The 17,467-nt window shown below is 37.7% G+C and overlaps 1 protein-coding gene across 15 annotated transcripts in view; it reads right to left on the reverse strand.

Moving 5' to 3' along the window:
- Positions 1–17,467, reverse strand: part of HDAC9 (histone deacetylase 9) — a 461,778-nt gene that overhangs the window by 237,716 nt on the left and 206,595 nt on the right. The window contains exon 1 of one of the 15 annotated variants that reach the window (XM_048304006.1): positions 2,664–2,882. The exons of the other annotated variants lie outside the window; for them this stretch is intronic. Within the exon in view, the coding sequence (XP_048159963.1) occupies positions 2,664–2,733 (70 nt within the window). The 5' untranslated portion in view covers positions 2,734–2,882. Of the gene's footprint in view, positions 1–2,663; positions 2,883–17,467 lie in introns of those variants that run through there. 15 annotated transcript variants of the gene reach the window in all.

The raw sequence follows: 17,467 nt of genomic DNA on the forward strand, positions 1-17,467 counted from the left end.
TTGTTTTTGTTGTTGTAGAAGAATGCGCTCCCCAAAACACTACATCAATTAGAGTTTTGGTTTATCTCCTTCTTACTGCATAGCAAAATCTAGCATTTACACATAACTTCTTAAGCTTACAACCTGTCTATTATACCCAGGAAATCAAGGAAGACCTTCTATTATTCCAATGTTTCTTATAAATATTTATGGAACATCCTGATCTTTGACAAGCATCGGGTTAAAAATGCTGTGGATCCTAAGCACAGAAACAGGGAGGACTGAACAGAAACCTCCCCCAGGGGAGGGGGAAAATCCAACAGAAGGATATTAATACCTTTTAAAGAATCTTTCTAATGAGATAGTAAATGTTATGCCAATTGGAGAGTGGCAACACCATATTACTTACTCTGCTAGCTCAGAAATAAAGGTCTTATGTATTCTATGCAGAATTAACAGTTGCAGATGTTTATTAGCAAAGATGCTTCTGTTTGCAGAAAAATTAGACATTTTTCCTATTCTCCTCCCCTTTGTACCACGCTGCCTTGAACTGCAGCACGCTCAGGGGACTCTCTCTCCCTCTGCTCACATAAAACACTGAGCATATTTGCACAGGGACTGAAAGAAAATGAATAGATAACACTAAATCGCTGGCTTGCTGTTTTTCAGAAGTCCACCTGCTGGATTACTAATACCTAGCAGCAGAAGAGTTGACAACATGCAAAGAGAAAACGCTGTGGGTAAGGCAGGGAAAATGAACGGAAAATATAGGGTCCCGGTGATGATGCAAAGCAAAGGAAAGGCAGGGTTTATTAGACTGCAGAATTCAATCAGGAGTGGGAGAATATGAAAAGGGACAAACAATGCTAATACAGCTGATGGGAATGCTAGGCAGCAGTCAAGCCCCAAAGCTGGATGGATAACGATGTCAGTAGGCAGAGAAGATGGGCTGCTCTACAGAAAGTTAAGGAGGAGTTACTGAGGAACGTCCTTCTCAGCTTGATGAAAGGGTTTTGAAGGTTTTAAAGGTCTTCATCCAATTTATTTTCTGCTGCAGACAGAGTATGTCTTTCAGGGAACAACGCTGACTGCCATGTAGATGGCCTCATTTCCATTACTGAGACCTTACATAAGGCAGGCACTCCAGTAAGAGATTACATAAAATATACAAAAAGCATTATGAACTCACAAGCAAGTAAATGCCAATCTTCTAGGATGCTTTCTTATATTTTTGTCTCATTAATGTGAAGACAGTTGTGGTTTTGTAGAGTATAGATCCAAACCATAATCATTTGCAGTAAGTAATCACAAAAAGTTTCTCTCATATTTTGCCATTTGGGGTTTGGGGGAATTACTTGAAAAATGGAGACAGACATCTCAGGTTCACAGCTGTAATCCAAATATTGAAGAATTATTCCTTTTTATACCAAAAGGGTGTCTTGGCAAAGCTAAACTCTTAGATGTTTACTTTTAAAATCAAATAATGTTCTCAAGCTGAAAAAAAGTCCCAAGCTAGGTATAAAAGACCTTGTTCATGTAATTGTGTGACACACTTAGCATCATCCCTATTACACTACTTATCTAAACTGCACCTTTCCAGTTTTTTTCACTTTTCACCACAGTAAATGATTTCAAGGCTTCTTTGTCCATATCTGTGTTTATTTTTTTCTGACAATCTACTTTGATTTCTTGAAAAAGTTTTGTAAGTCTCTGCTTTAAATTTAAAAGATTTCAGATATCAATACCAACCTACTACTAATGCTACACTGTATGAGAGCAAGAAAAACTATTTCCATGATTTTTTATAATGACATAACACTAAAGTTAGAAAATATTATTCATGATTTGTGCTCTCCAGAATGGAGAGATCTCTGAAAGGCTCTCTTTGGAATGCAGAGACTTGGTTTCAACCACCAGAGGGAGTCAATCTGATTTTTCAGGACAACTACAAAACCAGAATGAACGGAAAAAGCACCTAGAAGAGAAGAACTCACTAACAAATAACTTTATTTAATCCAGATTTATGTGGATACCAAACATAATGAAAAACTATAATTGGGGTTCTCTCCATTGAGATATGAAAATCACCTTTTTCACTTCAAGGGCTCATTAACAAAACTCTTACTAGTATACTGTCCTTAAATGACTTCAGATAAACAAAATTTTAAGGAATAAAAATATAATATTTTACATAAGAACAATGCTTATATTTCTACACAACCTACTATTCTTTCTTGAGTTCAAGACACTACTGTAGTCAAAAGTCTTTTTACCAGCTGTAAATACAGCAGGTTTTCTTCAGTTTATTCATGGTTCAGTCAACTCAATCAGCCAGCAGTTATGGATTTACAATAGTGAGTACAGGAAAGAAACAGACATTTCTCCTCACTCGGACAGTCATTTGCCTTTGTAAGTTTTAAGCACTGGAAAAGCAAACTATAGAAATTATTATGATGATGGCAACTTTCTCAGTACATCAGCTGGAGATATTTTCTGTGATTATTATTCTAAATAAACACTGAAAAAAATGATTCTGCATCCTGTAATATTCCAGAAACTAATAGAACACTTCTAAAAATTCATCTGTGATGTCAAAGAAACAACAGACATCAAAAATTTCTACACAATTCTGATGCCACTTAGCAAGTGCAGTTCAGAAAACTGAAAAATCCAAAAGTTATTACCCATTTTTGTTTTTCCACATTTCAGCAGGTCCATTTCTCTTACTAGTGGGCTGGTTTTTTCTCTCTTCATCTCATCTGACACGCAGAAAATCAGTCAAGTCAGTGGGTATTTCTTCAGTTTCAAATGAGAGAGTCTTTCTCAAGTAAGTTTCGCAAGAAATCAAATTTCCTATTAAGAAATCTACAAAAATCAGTGGGAACTCTTCTCAAATTTCAAACTCAAGTTTCAGAATCCCACTGATCAGGCCTGGAACAGGCACACTAGACTAATGGAGTCAAGCACTAGAAATTACTCTCTGAGAAACTCTCTGGGTCCTTTGAGAATCTCAGCCTAATAATTTAAATAACTCCTAGTCATATGGAAACTCCCACCCCCCCACTTAACACATTAATCACTCAGAGGAGAAGTGCCCTCTCACCAGACCTAAGATGAACAACTCTCAGCACATTTAGTCCTGTTGACTGAGCTTTTGAACCTGGCTGGAAACATCATTACAACAAGCTAAAATTCTGCAATGCAAGAGGCAACTTGAAAGTAAGTGCTCAGGTTCTGCACTCTAAGCAGAACTTTTTGAGATCGATGAGATGGCATTAAAAATACGTTATGGAATTATTGTATCAGGGATTGCATATTAAAGACTGGGAGAAAAAGGCAGTGCAACTAATTAAAGGTTTGCCATGGAAAAGCTGTAATATTAATTTTAAGGTAAAGCACTTACAGAGCTTGTTACCACAAAGACCTTATTAATTATGTTTACTTTAACATGAGACTAAAACTAGAGTCTAGCCTGAATCATCCTCATCAAGGTACTGCAGAAGGCTGGGTCCCAAAATTTTCAACAAAGCATTTTAGTTGCACCAGCAGCAGCATACCTTAGTAGGTTTTTCTGTTCATAATATATGAGGGTTTTCTCAGAAATGTGAAAATTCTTCCTGACTGCTTCACTTCCTATGGTTTTTACATTTGTGCCATGCACACTGATATCTTTGGGTTATCCTGCTAAGAAACAACAGTTTATTTTGGTGAATGAGGCTATTTTCAGTGATTTTTAGATGTGCTTGTGGTTTTTTCCCCTTAATTAGGATCTGATAGTGAATACCTGAACTGAAATTTCTACAGTGCTATGCATTTCCCTGTGACCAGCCTTGGCCAAGCACCCTCTCTGCTCACTGTAAAGTTCAACTAATTAAATGAATGCTGAGACCATGGTAGTGTCTATAAAGCATGTTTCACACAATGTCCTAGGACCTGAAGGTGATGATCAATACAATCCATGAAGCTGACTTTCCCCTGCTCACCAACATAAACCACCACATCCCAGAGCTAACACAAAATCTACACAACCACTAGCTACTCATCACTGTGGACAGAAGCACTCTGCAGAAAGTACAGGGATAGTAGGGTCTGGACATGGCATAAATAGGGAGAGAATGACCAAGAGTCAGCCCACCTACAGGAAGGGATATCTGGAAATGCAGCCAGTGGAGATGACACTGATTTCACTCATTCCAAGTACGTGATTACTATTCTGTCAATTGAGAGCTGTGCACCTGATGAAATGCCACAGAGAAAAGCTGATATACAATGCTATTACCTTTCACTTTCCCACAAATCAGAGGCCCAAAGTGACCAACGCATGCTCTTGGTTCAGAAAGAGCTTACTTATGCACCTATAAAATTCCATTTCATTTCCAATCACATCTACATCTGCCAGACAAAAAAAGAAAACTGAAGCTGATAGTCAACACACATGTAAAACAGCTTCTGATCTTAAATGCTTTTTGAATACAGTTAAAATGAATAGCTCAACTCCACACCAGAAATGCTAAAAAAAAATAGCATATGATCTTTCTTAAAAAAATGGGACAACAACCAAATATCAGTGTCCATTATCACCCTTATTCATCCATTCCCAGAATTTGTATCATCTTTTGTAGAGTTTCTTCCACCTCATCTTAGAGGACATTCTGATAGAGAGCTGAGAAATATGTCTTTTACTGAAATAAATGTTACACAGTTCTAAGAATTTGCACAATTCACTTCCTTTGCTCTTCCTTGACAATGTCTATTTAGAAGAGATCTATTTATTCCTCACCACATTTCACAGTTCCTGTTTCTAAATGAGAATCATATTAACAAAGGGTAGAAAGACACAAACATGACTAAGGAAACAAAGACTGTTTTTTTTAATGTAGGTACAGTGGTGTTTCCAGAGGGAAAGACATTCCAAAACCTTCAAAGATGGGCCTCAATGCAATTTACCTTTCAAGACTTTCTGATCTTCCTGAAAAAGAGCAAAATAAAAAGGTGTTTAAGATAAAATGAGTAATTGTAGGTAGCTGTATTACACTATAAATGGTTTCTAATTTACTGTTCATAACTAAAGGTCAAAACTGACCCTCTTCCAAGAAACAAATCTGTAACTATTTCATGATAAATGATTGTCTGTTCACCATTATTTGTCACATTGGATTACAAGCACTTCTTCCTTCCTGTAATACAGTGAGCATCATGTTAAAGTAATTTCAAGATGATGTATGGTATTTTCAAAAAAAAAAACCCCAGTGGAGTGAAAGGAATCCACTTTCCACAGATTCACTCTGTGCATAGTTATTACTCTTGTCTCATTATTTTCTGCTTAAACTAAATTACCTACGTCCTCTTTCACATTGCAATACTTTCAGGAAAAATAACCTCAAATACATAGAAACCTGCTGAAAGAATACGAAGATCACAGCACAGACAGTAAAAAGAGCAATGGAACTGTGGAAAAAAATTCCAGCCAAGCACAACCATATTTAAAGAGGTCATGTAGCGAAATTCAGATTTTTTTGTAAGTGTTTTGGACAGATGTTGTGCATTTGCGCCTTCCCAAGCACTTTATAAGCTCTTCACCATCATCTCCAGGTACTACTTTGGACTCTGGAACATTTGCTAGTGCCTCCTCCCTCTGCCAAACTTCACTGGTAGGGTCACTGAACCAGAGGTATACGTTGGCATGGGCATGCAGAGCTGTTCTGATCCCTTCCCTGGGGTTTCCTTTCCCACAGTAGGCTACCCAATATTCCAAGGCACAGCCTGAACCAGTATGAACTTCCTGCAAAATGACTGCGGTTCCATTCCTCAGCCTAACCTAGGGCACGAGGGACTGACCACAGTCTCTGGAGTACAGATGTATCAACATGCTACTGGAGGTGCTGAGTAAAAAGATTAATGCATTGAAATACCTGTATTTGCTAGCACAGTATGTTCTTAACAGTTTTCTCAGGCTTTTTGGAATCTGTAGCATGCAATGACATAAAAGATTAGAATAAAACACAAACCCATGAAGGTTTCTTCTCAAAACACCTTCTTGGCCACAACACGAACTTCACTGCATCTCTGCGGGCCAATAAAGGGAGTAATCTACTGGAAAGCAATATTACTTGAAAAGTATCTTGAAAAAGGGAAATGTTTGAAATTTTGTTCCATTTAGAATTTTTTTTAAATCTATATATAATTTTATAATGATCTTAATTTTTTTTTATTTTATTTTACTGTTAAAACATGCTACAAACACAGAGTTTATTCAAAAACCGCAGAAGCATTGGGGTCTGCTATCATAAATCAAGCAAGGTGAAAAACAGCAACTAAGAAAAAAAGTAACATCGACTTCATTTGAAGTTTACATTTTCATTTTATATATAAATATATATACTTTTATATATATATATATATACACAAAGAGACCTAGACTAAGAAACAGACACTCTAAGGCTCTGCCAAGAGCTGCAAAATAAAGAACCATTTGGATCATACAAGAGAAGAATATTTCTTCTTACATAATGTTCCAGCAAATGGTTAGTATGGAAAGCTAGAGAAAAATGGTTCAAGTATAACCATTATTAAATCCAAGAAGAGCTTAAAATTACACCTCAGGGAGCTAAGCTCCTTCACGCTGTGCATAAGCTGCACATCTCCTCTCCCAGCAGTTCTCGGCAGCCCTCCCAGGCAGGGTGCAGACTGTAACAGATCTGCTGCCATAATCCTCTCCCCAAAGAAAATGAGGAGCTCCCTCATCTTGTTCTGGGAAAGGAGATGAGACACGGGCTGAAGTCACTCTGAGCATGCGCTGTTTGAGCCCTAAAGTGACAGTCACATGAGATACAGCCAGCGATAGGCCTGATTGCCTTAATAAACCAATATGTATAGTCAGAGTCTGTGAGAAGCAAGTGCTAGAGCTGTGAAACAAGCAGGAGCTGAGTAAGCAGGGACTGCAAAGAATTATTTCTTCACGGATGAATAAGAATCCGATACCCCACACTAAGCTAGTAAAACATAATCCTGTATTTAATACAATTAAGCCAATTAACACCATATGAACACTATTTAAAAACTTGTCAAGTTGGACAGCCCAGTGCCTTGGGAACAGCTTTCATTCAGCAATGATAAAACCACTCTTACATCAAGCAGAACTTTTGCAGCAGAGGACCACTTCAGAACAAAAAATAGCCCATGATAACTGATATTGACAACTTCTGGTAGCAACCTCCCAGCCATCTCAGTGACCTCTCAAAGACAGAGCCACCAACATGAAGCCAATAGTCTTTAGCTAGTTTCAAACAAAGTGAAGAAAACTATCTGGCAAGAAAATTCAGCCGGACAGCCACAGGGCTGCTAAACTGCTTTCCTGAGGCTGGCTGCCACTGGGGTTGTGTACTAGAGGCAGTGGGGTGAGAGGAGGGTCTGCACCCGCTAAACAAAGCTCTGCTCTCCCCAGTGACACGCCTATTTTCTTGCTGAACCCTCTTTTCTGCCAATCCCCACTGGATGAGACAGTGCAATATGGGGCAGGAACAGTCAGGTAAGGACAGAGCAGTGGAAATCACACTCTTGGTCTTTCTAAGACTGCTTGTGGTCCTCTCCTTGTACTTTTCTGCTTACAGTTGGCTTCATGGCACCAGCACACTTAGACAGAGGAATGACGAAAATAATTTCTTCCTTTCCTTCATGATTCATAATTGGCATAAAGTAAAAACAGCTCCCTAAAGTGGGGTGGAGAAGAAGGGAGCATGAGAACTTCATAGGTTTTAGTAAGAGAGAATAATGAAAAAGGGCTGCCAACTCCAGCTGTAAGGCTGATGGCTCTAATGAACCACTGCACTATGGTAGACCTTGAAGTCTGGGTCTGGACTGAAATAATCCATGTCTGCCAACTGTTTACCCATATCCATGGGCCAGTTGCTAGTATCCTTCTGTTGTGACTTTTACATATCTTAAAGGACAAGCAGTTTTAAGTCTCTCTTCAGTCTAAATGTGTAATTAAGGATCACAAGTAAATACCTGTTACTTTCATTCCTACAGATTTTGCTCGCATCTTTTGGTCAACTTCTTCTGGCTGCTAAACCTTACCAAAGTACTCACCTGTGCAACAGTTCTCTTAGCCCAACAGGCATTTCACACTGTTTTGCTGATCTATGATAAAGCAGGTAATTTCAGAGAGAAAAACTTAAATGGGTGAAAAGGCAATGAGGGAAATCATGCATTTAACCACACTGCATTAAAAAACAGATGTGCAGAGATCTGCAAGTTTTTAGAGTATTTACAGAGATAAAAAGCATTTGAAAGAAAATCTGTGCCTTTCATGTTAATTCCTAACCTTTCTCCTGCCTCCTTTGGCCCATTCTTTCAGCGGAGTCCTGCTTAGAGTCAGCCTGCCAATACTTTCCAGGCTGTAGCAGTCCACTAAAAGTAATGCTACTCAGCATGCTCAGAAAAGGAGAACTGGCATGTACCACCTGGCCAAGCTGGAGCCTCTTTTCTGCTCTCCACACTCTTCAGGGACGGAGCAGAGAAAGACAGTGACAAATCTACCGGCAGAAGCCATTAGTTATTCACACTGCGAGCGTACTCTCCCTCATATGGACATTTTGCAATCTCTCTTATCTGGGCATGTATATTTGAGCACATATATAGTAAAACCTGATTGATTACACTGGAAATTTCCCTACTACTACACCTGATATATAAATAAGAATTTGCTGTCTCTTGAAATCGTCTTCTGAAAAGTCTTTCTGGATTTTAACCTGCACCTTTCAATTCCCAGTTTCATCTATTAATGCAATAGTGCTGCAGTTTTTGTGACTATTGCATAATCCTTTAGTCAGAAATGCTATAGTGTGGTGTTATTTACAAGACGGTCTTCTCTAATGCCAGTTTCCCTTCTGAAAACCACGATACAGTTTGCTTTTCAGATCATATTAATTAATCCCTCATTGGATTAAACTGCTATCATTTGTTATTTGTTATGCTGTTAGCAAAGAGCTGGGTCTTACTAACTTCCGTGTAGTTTGTGTACAACTTAATATCATCTCCATTACTAAATGCTTCCAAAGCTTAAAACATGGTCTTTAGTCTGAAAGACCTGTTGCATGGCATGTTTAATTTATAAGCACTTTCATCTGTAGACAGTATTTTCCCACCACATTTTTGTTTGCAATTTTGATGGCAAACTACAGATAAGAGAGCAGTCAGCTCTACATGAAAGTAAAGACACAGAGCAGATATCTTTTGCTTAGACAGGTATGCAAAAGACAGCAGAAGTTATGTACAATTCAGAGCACAACGGCTCTTTGTGGATAAATGATGAAAGATATGATTTCTTCCAGTGAGTGGTAAGTATGCATAACAAATAGCTGTACCACTCTTTGGTTTCTGTTTTTTTTTAAGAATGTACCGCAAAATAGGGAGAAGTACATGGCTGGTATCTGCACTCTTTACTGACCCTTTCAGTAGTGTTTCTATAAATATGGCACATGAGCAGCTATGAAGAAATAGTTTTAAAAATAGGTCATAGGCATCAGGAGCAGATTATACTGTACAGGTGGGAAACAATGATTTCTGACACAAATAGAGATTATGACTGTGTTCAACATGTAGGAAGTCTCCATCAATACCAATCAGCTGCCACCAGTGCTGAATGAGATCATGTTGTTGCAGAGCACAGCATGAATCTTTGACACAGCTCTATTGCCTTTCATGGGATATTTCTATCTCAAGGGAGTAAAAAGTCAGAAAACAGAAACATTTTTAATGTGGGTTGTGTGAATAGACCTGTGATGTGTGCCTATAATAAAATAAGATTGCATATTCCTGATAACTGCCGGTACTGGATGAGAAACTACAGAGAAATAAACAGAAAAGAGAGACTTGCTATTCCTAGAAAACAGTCACAGCTAGGGCAATTCAGGTATACAATGCCGCCAAGGCAAATTTTCCCAGGGAAATCTCATGCCAAAGAGCACAGTGTAGTTGGATGCTCTTCAGAACCCTAACTGCACAGCTCTTCTTTATTGCTTTTTCTTCTTTTACACTTCTTCACCTACCTGGAGTGGGATGGGCACCAGATAGGTTATGACCACCTCACTATCAAAGATTGCTAACTGTTTTCCTAAAAGGCACAACATAAGTACCACCCTGGCTGTCTGCATCCTCCTGAGATTCATCTTTTGGACACAGAATTCTTCTGTCCTTGTCTTGCCAGTTCCCTTTAAAGGAAACACTAAGAAAGGAGAGTATGGCCTCAAACCAGCCACAGGAAAGCAGTCACATACTTGCCACACTTCTTACAGACGACACTTTCTTTAATACTTTAAAAAATCTTGCCATCCTATAAAGTTCAATATATTGATAATCATGGAAAATATGACATATATCAAATCCTTGCTTCTCTCAGTCACAGAGTTTCAAAATAGCAGATTTTCCTTTGCAGTTATTAAGTTATTCCTCATTCCTTCTGCTTTTGCTTTCTGTCCTTCCTGTAAGGCAGAAGGAAAAGGAGAAGAGTGGAAAACCTTTACAAACAGTACTTGCCACCACTGCAATGTCCAATGTCCAACGCAGCATAGACAGACTTTCAGAGGAGAAACTGAAGATCAGATTTAGACAGAGAATTTAATATAACTGGGTTTTGTTTTGTTGGTTTGGGTTTGTTTGGTTTGGTTTGGTTGTGGTTTTTTTCTTTTTGTTTTGTTTTGTTTTGCTTTGTCAGGAAGAAAATAGGGAGAGAATATTCATAACAGTAAAGAACAGAAGGGTAAAAAGATTCCCCACATGGATTTCAGTCACTGGCCAGGATGCCACAACCACATTCCTCAGCAGAAAATCATGCAGGGGAACAAAGAAACAATAAATATTGCCAGAGATCAATTGCCAGTTGAAAACTGTTGGAGACAACATTTTCCTTCAAAAATGTTTCTTCATTCATATGGAATCGAACTGATGTGCTTTAAAAGCCTCTTCAACAGAATTCCTTGACATCTGTAATAATTCCATTTAATGCAATATATTGGCTTTTCTGGCTATTGCTACTAACTATTCAGCTGCTAATCATCTTAACATTTTATTTCCTGAGAAGTGAACTGGTATAGAGAATGTAAGAGAAAATGTTAATCAACTGCACTGATATATATTTAAATAGGATATGGTTATTAAATTAGATTTTAAATTGGCACTAACTCTAAGAAGACACTCAAGAACAGGAAAAAGTAGTTTTATGGCTGTTAGTCTACATCAAACATTGAATCACAAGTGCTTGTTTTTTCCAAAGGGCTTTTTTTGTCTCATCTGTTCCCCAACTCTCACCACATTCCCTGTACTCAGCTTCTAATTCTCAGTTCCAGCCATCAATACAAGCTCAGTGTTCCAGTTTATCCTGTCAGGTTTCTCTTTTCTACCCAGGGAAAGCAAGAAGAGTAACTGAGCACAGGAATGACAGATGTCCTTTCAGTACTTGGATCCAGGTTCAGATTCAGCCTACAGCAGCCAAGAACCAAAACAGCTGAGCTCTGAAATGGAGCACATTCAAATGTAGATGAGATGAAAACTTCAGGTTATCTACACAGCTCCACAACTTCTATCACACAGGAACTGTGGTTTTAACAAAGTCTTTATATTGGCCAGATCTTTACAAAGCGAGTAAAAAAACATGCATTTTTCTAGTGTGATAGTACTAGTATGTTCCCGCCACAACAAATTCCAAAACTTTTGCTCCTGAATATGTACAGTCCACATGCTCTTAAAGATCAGCAGAAATTCTAATATGAGCACTGTAGGAGAGCCACATCAGAAAAGCAGGTAAGGTGACATTTGACAGGCACAAGACTTGGCAGGCCTGCCTTGCTGCAAGGTCAACATACCTGTAGAAAGAAGCACAGATCACACATCCGTGAATGCCGAATTTAGGAATTTAGGGGGAAGTTCTGACCACACTGAAGTGAATATAAAATATCACATGAACTTCTCTGTGAGCTGCAAGTAATTACTTCATGCAATTACAAGTCCTGCAATTTCCAGAACTTACAGGTGTTGAAGCAGACTGCAAAGAAGATTTTTTATATTTTTTTTTTAAATCTTCTGATTTTTAATACACAGTTGCTTTTTTTCCTGAACTAAAAGAAAAAAAAGGTAAAACGTTAAAAGCCATGAAAACCTTTATGGCTTTGCTTTGTTCTTCCCCAGCCATTGTAATATCACCAGCTTCTAGTAGCTTATTATGATTTATTTAGCTCCATGCCCATCTGTGGTTTGCACTGTTCTGAATGTGGGGGTGAGCTACTGTAAATCAGTCTTTGACTAAGCAGATGAACTGAAATCAAGGAATAGAATACAAGAAATGAAAAGACTTAGAATAACTGACCAGTGAATGTAATTCAGATGCCACAGAGATTTTGATTTGGTGAAACTCACGCTTCATTGAATTCAGCAAAACCCTTTCACCAGGGAAAATGAATTGTAGAGTAGGTGAGATGAAAGCACCTGAGAAATATATTTGATTTTTTTCCCTCAATTTGGTAATTGGTATAGGGAGGTAGATGTGCTTAATCTAGATGAAAATCTGATTTGGATGATTCCTGAAATTCTCTTGAAATATACATTAATTTATTCCTTTGGGCAAATCTTTGTCATTGGTTAAAATAAAATGTAAATTCCAATGTGATACAGAGAAAAAAAATCCAATATGTTTAAAATCTCTATGTATATATCCCAAAATATTAATACTTATTTTGGATCTAATTTTGAAAGTAATTAAATCCTTCAAAGATCCTAAACTAAAAAACGAAGAGGTTTTGGGGTTTTTTTTCTCAAATGCACACATTAAAAAAAAAAAAAATACAGAGGAAATGGATTCTATTGGTAATGCAGTTGAAACAATGCTGCCCTTAAACATTTGTCAGATCTCTGTGGATGCAACAGTTAACACATGGCATTAGGTTACGAAATCTTGTAACTTGTTACAAGCAATCTTGTTTCTAAGAATGAAATGTTTGGCAATGTACAATGCCAAAGTTCTCATTTTTTGTAGTGAGAATTTTGCTGGCATGCATCAATTAGCCTGAATCAGAAGAAACTTGAAAGTTCGCAGCACCAGTGCATTTTCTCACAAGATGTTGACAGTAAGAGGCTGCATTTTCAGCAGATATGGGTAATCATTTCCTCGTCCTAGTCAAAGCTCTGCACTCCTGAAAAACAGAAATCTAGTGAAAAATAGTATTTCAGGAGAACCCCTTTACTCTTCAAAGGAATAAAATCCACTGAAGATTGTATTAGTTGAAATTAGTATCTTCTATAGACAAAATTTATGTGGGGGAGTTTCCTGACCAAGGAGATACACATTGTTAGTTTCTCTCCGTGACAATATGCCTGGAACACAGTTCAAAAGCAAAATTATTTTCAGTGTAGTCATATTAACCTGTTTAAATAGAAATTCTCAGTGTTTTTTATATTTCCTGATAGAGAGTTAATTTAATCTTGGCTCATTGTACCCTGGAGTGAAACCCCACCTTACTCAGTTACTGAATACACAGAAAATTTACTGCATATTTATCATGTGTCAGAACTAATGACATCAGTGAATATCCAGTTGCCTAGAGCCAGATGACAGAGTAGCTCTGCTGACTGAATTGGAAACTTTGCCAATCTGTGCCACCTTTAACATTTTGTTAGATAAAAGAAAACAAACTGGAATCCACGATCCCTCCACTTTCTGGCACTATTAAATGGCTTGTGAAACCACTGTTGCTGGTGAGTGTTGTCTAACAATATGAAAAAAATTTAAAGCTTGAGTGCTGGAGTCCTCTTTTGCACTTTGATTATATGCCAGCTTTCCAAATTAAGAGTTCTCCTTGAGTTTTTGACCTTTTGGTATATAGTAATAAGAAAATGAAATCTCTTGTCTTCCAATGTCATATTTACCATATCCAATCATATGTCTTCCATATTCATATTTACCACCAGCAAACACCACTATATCATAAAAAATTACTTCTGCCATGATCCTAAGGTAGATGACAGTTAAACACCAAGATACTTGGTGAACTAATTATTAATGCCCCTTGAAGCTGAGTTACCTTGTACTTTTAATACTTTTAATATCATTCTTGATATGAAAGGTGTAAAGACCCCAGAGTCTTAAATCCAGAGATGCTTTCAAAGGGACTTGGAATAGTCATTGAGAGGAATGCAGTGAAGTTTCACGTTTCCTGATTATTCTAGATATTCTAATGATGACAAAATATACAGGTACTCCTTTCATTCATTTTCCTTTCTCCTTCATTGAGAGCTCAATAGCTGTTCACTGTCAGATTACAGCTTGAAGACCTGTGCTAGTTGAGAGAGGCAAGGAACATGATATTCCCCACAGTCTGTGCCAGCCTCCCTGCAAGAGGTCCATCTGAGTCAGTCTGCAGAGGGTAAGCACTAATTTAATCACCACGTTCATTCAATGCTCATTCAAGTTTTTTGTCAATTATCTTTATGTGAAATTTTTTTATCTCAGTATTTTTACATGCCAACTGCAGGTTCTGGATTTTCTTCCAAGGACACTTGAAAGTCATTTCACAGAGATCAGTAACAAAAATAGTGTATTTCTATTGGCATCAACAACCAGGTTGAATTCATAATGGTGTTCAAGTGATGAAGATCTCAAGATTACTACCAATCCCCTGAGCGAACCATGCATTCCTCTAAAATGAATTTACTAATTCTCCCTAAAACTCATTCGCATTGCTCACTTTGGCACTATTTGCAGCAGGCTGCTCTACATTATGAGCAACTTCTACAGAAATTGTTCCTGGATGTCTTACTGACTAGACAGCACACCTGTATAAATTCAAGCCAAGTCTTTGCATCAGCCATGATCTTAAACTGCTGACTGGCAGAGATCCCGTTCCTTTCCTTTGAGAGTGCTATATGTAGGGTACCTCTTTAAATTCTATTTAGCCTCCTTTCTTTTAAGCTATGTAGGCTGTTCATATCCTTTGTACTACAAATAGAACAGATACAGTTAATTGAAGGCATCCCTGCTGCTGAATTTAGCCTGCTAGTCTGGTAGTCTGAAAATTCAGAGGAAGTTCCTGTAACACAGAATGAAAGACTAATTTCCTCTGACCCCATTACAGACCGAAACTTTTTGATAGAAAGGGGTTTTTTGATACAATGGGAAGAAGCAGTTTTACCCTTCTGGCAATATTCTTCTAGCGCTCACATTGAGCAGAAGGTGGATATCTTACTGGTACACAAACACCAACATAAGGGAATTGTATCAGGATGCAAAAAAACTAGAAGGAAAAGTTTGATTTTACAAACTGAGACTTTTAATTCACTTGCAGCAACACACAGAAAATGTATTAGAATTTGGGGAAGATTTTAAAAACTTTTAGTTCCTTAAGAAAGACCTTGGATAAACAGTCAGGTGTCAGCAGTCATTGGCCTTCCAAGTGTTTTTGAGAATCCTAAGGTCCTTCTCACCCAATTTTCTTTACGCTTAAATAATTTTGAAATGTGGATCTTAAATAAAGAGGAAACTGCAGCATCGAAGTGCTATTTTACCAAAATAAGATCAGCTGTTCGCTTGATTTACACCTAGAGAGAGAATTCCTATAACTTTCTGTGTTCCATTGGGACTGTTAAAAGGTGGCATACGTAGAATTCTTCCATGAGTGCTCAGATTACACTGGAAATGTGCAAGCACAACCCTGGTTGTTAGAAAAATAGTACTTTCTTTGCTACTGCTTCATTTCTGTGTAGTCACTATTTACCAGCTTGAACTACCCTATCTTACACATTTTGCTCCTTCCTGAGGAAACAGGAGTTAGTGCTGGTGAACCTGCTAGAATACATAATAGACCAAAGAACCTCAAAACCTGCAGAAGGAATTTGCCTTATAAAGCCCGGTACTACTTTTCTTGAAAAGCACACTTTAATGCTACTTTGAAGTATTTCAATACGTCTTTAAGTAGCAAAGTATTCAGAAGCCTGTGATTCTGATAACACTGTTTCCATTTTCAACTCTATCCTATTTATAATTTCTATTGCTCTGATGTTTTGCTCTTAAGTAAGACTGAGTTTGGAGGTCTTGACCTCATTTTCTCAATTGCTCTTGCAAATTTAAGAGAAAAATTTTTGGGACTGGGACTGAAAAAACCTAGCTGTTTTGTGATTCTGGATTATTTTCTTTTCCTTCTATTGTTTAATATGCCTCTGGAAATACTATTTTCCTAAATCATTAAACTATATACTGCACTGCTGTCTTACAGGAATTGGGGGACACAATGGGAAAAATTATAAATGCCTGAGTTGTTTCATTTAGAAATACAGTTACCCTGAATGACCATTAATTACTTCCTACATAAATTTCCTAAACAATTACATATACACAGCATTTGTATAGATGAGCCTGAGCAAGGTTGATGAATTTGAGGTGATTTATTAAAACAGACCTCAAAAAGGTCTTATGCTTAATACTGCAGGGTCTTTTCCAATGCAAGCTTCCCTCTGCAGTGGTGAGTTCTGGAAATTTTTGAGAAGAGGGAACAAACAACCACCTACAGCACATTAGAAGCAAATGAAAGCATAGCAGTCCCTACATACACTACACTCTTCCTGTCTGAACCATACAAAGCTGGGTCCCAGTTCGAGGATTTAGGATGCACTAGTTAGCTACTTCACCCAGCAATGTGCAGAGGAAGGGGCTGTAATTAAGGGCTCTAAAGAAAACCCCTTAATTTCAGAAGAAATGCATAGACATTTCTGTGATTTCTTTCTTCATGGATAACCAAATACATTTTGCTGCACAATGCCTAGCACATAAACTGTGGAGATTTGTTGCCCTCTGGCACCACAGTGTCAGCCTTGGATGTCTCGGGCTCAGAGAACCTGGACCCAGAAAACCAAAAGAACAAAACAAACTAAGACACTACAGGAAATTTCCAACTGTGCTGTGACTCTGGGATGGGGTGGGTATGTTTTCTTTTAATGAGGGCTGAATATTAGTCACATCTTTGAATGTTGTTCAACACTGCAGATATTGTTGATAAAACAGAATGCTTCCTGTACTAAAAGGACATTTATAGAAAAATTAGCACAGATGGGGTGAAATTATAAATATGTTGTCTGGACATCTGTGTCATTTATACTGAAAAACCTAAAATGAATGATAATTATCCACATTTAGTGGAGCAAATGAGGAAAGCTTATTCACTGTGTAAATAATACAGTGCCTTTGGCCCCCCTCCAGCAAAACTATATAGGCAAAAAACCTTCAGGCTTGCACTGGATACTCTCTGATTCTGATCTAGGCCCAAAGCAGCAGCGGTGTTCCCCCCATGTTGAATCTGTAAGAAGAGTAGGATCAATTGACCTGTTCATTGGATTGTATTTCAGTGTTTCATACACTCATTTATAAGCACAGAATGCTGAATGATCAAGCCTTCAAATATTTCTATTAATTTATAAAGATTTAACAAATTTATACAATGCAATAAGA

Source organism: Corvus hawaiiensis, chromosome 1, assembly GCF_020740725.1.
Source record: "Corvus hawaiiensis isolate bCorHaw1 chromosome 1, bCorHaw1.pri.cur, whole genome shotgun sequence".
In the NCBI taxonomy this organism is placed as follows: domain Eukaryota; kingdom Metazoa; phylum Chordata; class Aves; order Passeriformes; family Corvidae; genus Corvus; species Corvus hawaiiensis.